Genomic DNA, 3,655 nt, shown 5'->3' with positions numbered 1-3,655 from the left:
CACACACACATATATATTTATATTTATATGTACATTTATGTTATTGTTTATTTAGTACTGTACTGAATATGGTATTTCACATAACAGATGTTTACATATACAAAAATAATATAACAAAATAATAACTGAATTTATAAAAAATGACCTCATTCAAAAGTTTACATACCCTTGAATATTAATACTGTGTGCCATTTCCTGGATGATCCACGACTGTTTTTATATTTTGTGATAGTTGTTCATGAGTCCCTCGTTGGTCCCGAGTAGTTCAACTGCCTGTTGTTCTTCAGAAAAACCCCCCAGCTCCTGCACATTCTTTGGTTTTCCAGCATCTTCTGCACATTTGAACCTTTTCCAAAAGTGACCGTATGACTTTGAGATCCATCTTTTCACACTGAGGACAACTGAATATTACAAAAGGTGAAAATATTTACTGATGCTCAAGAAGGAGGCAAGGTAAGAGCCAGAGGGTGTAAACTTTTGAACCGGATGATGATGTGTAAATTCTTTTCATTTTGTTTAACGATCATATTTTTTCATTTAGTACTGGACTTCAGAAGCTACATAAATACTTACATGTTTCCCAGAAGACAAAATAAGTACAATTTAACCTGATCATCCAATTTAAATAGTTTACACCCCCCGGGTCTTAATGCATTGTGTGGCTTTCTTGAGCATCAGTAAATGTTTTCACCTTTTGTAATAGTTATGCATGAGCCCCTCAATTGTCCTCAGTGTTAAAAGATGGATTTCAAAATCATACAGTCAATGTTGGAAAGGGTTCAAATATGCAGAAGATGCTGGAAAACCAAAGAATGTGCAGGAGCTGGGGGATTTTTCTGAAGAACAGCAGGCAGTTGAACTGCTCAGGACCAACGAGGGACTCGTGAACAACTATCACAAAATATAAAAACAGTCGTGGATCATCCAGGAAACGACACACAGTATGAATATTCAAGGGTATGTAAACTTTTGAACTGTTTAAAAAAATATATATTATATATATATATATATATATATATATAGTATTAAAATGTTATATAAAATATTGAACTATTACACATATACAATTATATAATATAAATTTAAAATGGTTAATTTAATATATTAATATACATACAATTTAATATTACATATTTATAATCAACCCAGTGAATAAAATGCATCCAAAAGAGACGAACTGCCTTTCATTTAATTATTTTCAGTATAACTGGAACAGGAGAATCACAGTTTGACATTTCTATTATCAAACAATATCAGCCGTTGATTACATAGCATTGTCAACCAGTTAGTATTGAAATGTTTTAGACCGAACTTGAACAACATTTATAAGCATGCGGAGTAAAGCAAAGAACTTACTATATTACTGAGTCCAGACTCCGACATATCGAACACGACCGTCAGCGGCATCCCAGGCTCACGTTTGGCGTAGCGCTCCAACCAGAACGCCACATACCGCTTCTTATCCAATATCACCTTGGCATCTTTAACGTGGAGCTTCACTCTGAACCAGACTGCATTTGAAACACACAGACAGAAAGAGCTGCAGATGGAGGGATATCATTCATTGATTCTTCAGGGCAAATTCGGCGCAAGCGAATATCATAAAAGAAAATTACTCTAGCATAGTACTATACTTCATTTAGACTAGAATTGAACGATACAGCTAAAGAATGTTGTTTTCAGCATCTCGGTTTACAGTAAATCACATGTGCGCTGTGCTTTTAACATACATTTGGGGAATGCAACGTATGCCAGTTATGCTTTATTTTCACATTTGCATAATATCCAAAAATTTTTGAAGACAGATAATTACAGAATTTCACTGGATTTATCATGTGTTTGAAATCCTGCTGTGACATATATATAAAAATGACTAAATAAATATAAATAAGTAAACTTACATAAATATACTATTACTATTAGGGTTGCAAAAAGGTAACATTCCAGAAATTTTGGAAACTTTCTAAGAATTTTTGGAATATTCCAGGGATTTTTGGAAAGTTTCCGGAAATTTACCGGAATTTTTCCACGCCTTTGCAACCCTAATAACTATCCAAATTATAAATAAATTAACTATATCAAATAATTTACATACTTTTTATGAAATAAATACATTTTATAAATTAATTTAATTTTGCAGTGCATTTGTTTTACAATAGTAATATTAATGCCTTAGAGGTAATAATTATTATTATTATACATTTATATAAATAGTATTTAAATGTGTAATATATATATATATATATATATACACACACACACTAATTTATTAATACTGTTTTTATATTCAAAATGTACTTCTATTGATGTATTTTTTTTCTGATCTGGTTTAAAATGTTTTTTTTTTGTTTGTTTGTTTCTTTCCAATCAGAGGAACCATTATTTCAAACAAAGTCACTGTAGTCGAGTACAGTATACTAAAAATTAGGGTAAAATCAGTAAAAATATATTTTTTTCATAATCAAGACATGTTTCCACGCTGCTTTCACTAAATGAGCACTATTAAAAGCATGTATTATTGTATTAAATTACACATTGAACTATAGTTTTAACATGCGAGGGACATTTTAAATCCACCTACAGAGTTTATTTCCTTCTTTGTCGTATCCGTGAAGGAAAACCGCACCGCTCTCAAACATCCACCCGGGAATACTGCTCTCTGTGAGGTCTACAGGAAGAAGAAAACAAAAATAAAATAGCACTCATTCATCACATTTTCTTCCTGAATCATCACAACAGTATCAGCTTGCATCTCTGTGAATGAACGTCACGCTTTCCTTCAGAACCTGATGACACATTTGATAAGAGAAGCTCAGCACTGACTCGGTTTGCTTTGGAGGCCATGAAAGTTATTTTAAAGCTCTTCTGTTGAACACATCAGCTGAAATGATTGAATTAACACACTGAAGCTTGTGAGGATGAATCACAGACAAGAGGAGGATTATAACAACATTCATTAGAAAGTACAGTTCAGGAATCATTTCTCTGGAGCACAAAGCCTTTCTTATAAACCGCTACGATCTGTTGGTCAGTCAATGAAAGCTTTAAATCTTTATAACTGTGAAACACAGATGGAGCACATAGCAATTATGCACTATTTATCCGTGAAGAACTCATGACCATGCTGGGAATTTATTTCACATTGTGCCAATAGTTGCTGATGCATTACAATTACATTACAAACTGCTTTTCATCTGTTCGCACCAGTCCTGGTTTATTTGTTTTCCTAAGCAACATAGAACATGAACAAAGAACAACAATTTTTAGGAGACCTGGATTCAAATCCTATATACAATTATATAATTTTTTAAATATACAACATTTATTTATTTATCTTCATACATACAGGGAAAATTTGGCATGCAAGTGAAAAAAACAACACCCGCTATGAATAAAAAAAAAAAAAAATATATATATATATATATAAATAATAAATATAAACCAGTAATACAGGACCAAATAATTACAGCTTCAGTACTTAACAACTTTAATCGTTAACGGCATCTTCTAATCATTTAAAAAGGCGAATTTGTCAAGTGTCATAATTCAAAAATACATTTTATGCTGATTTGAATACATTTAATACATACAATATTTTTTTACTGCAATGCGGTAATTTTTTTTTACTAAATTTTAATTTTAAATTTATTTATTT

General features: G+C 31.5%; 1 protein-coding gene across 1 annotated transcript in view; it reads right to left on the bottom strand.

The window, feature by feature from the left end:
- Positions 1-3,655, bottom strand: part of mospd2 (motile sperm domain containing 2) — a gene marked incomplete at its 3' end in the record, with an annotated part of 21,068 nt that overhangs the window by 16,395 nt on the left and 1,018 nt on the right. Inside the window, exons 3-4 of the mRNA XM_016540763.1 lie at positions 2,582-2,701; positions 1,357-1,511 (exon numbers count right to left, since the gene is read on the bottom strand). Coding sequence (XP_016396249.1) covers positions 1,357-1,511; positions 2,582-2,701 — 275 coding nt within the window. The remainder of the gene's footprint in view (positions 1-1,356; positions 1,512-2,581; positions 2,702-3,655) is intronic.

The sequence above is a fragment of the Sinocyclocheilus rhinocerous genome, unplaced genomic scaffold, assembly GCF_001515625.1.
Source record: "Sinocyclocheilus rhinocerous isolate Xijiao unplaced genomic scaffold, SAMN03320098_v1.1 scaffold2052, whole genome shotgun sequence".
In the NCBI taxonomy this organism is placed as follows: Eukaryota; Metazoa; Chordata; class Actinopteri; order Cypriniformes; family Cyprinidae; genus Sinocyclocheilus; species Sinocyclocheilus rhinocerous.
The sequence above is the reverse complement of the archived record's forward strand: the minus strand, read 5'-3'. Positions and strand labels throughout refer to the sequence as shown.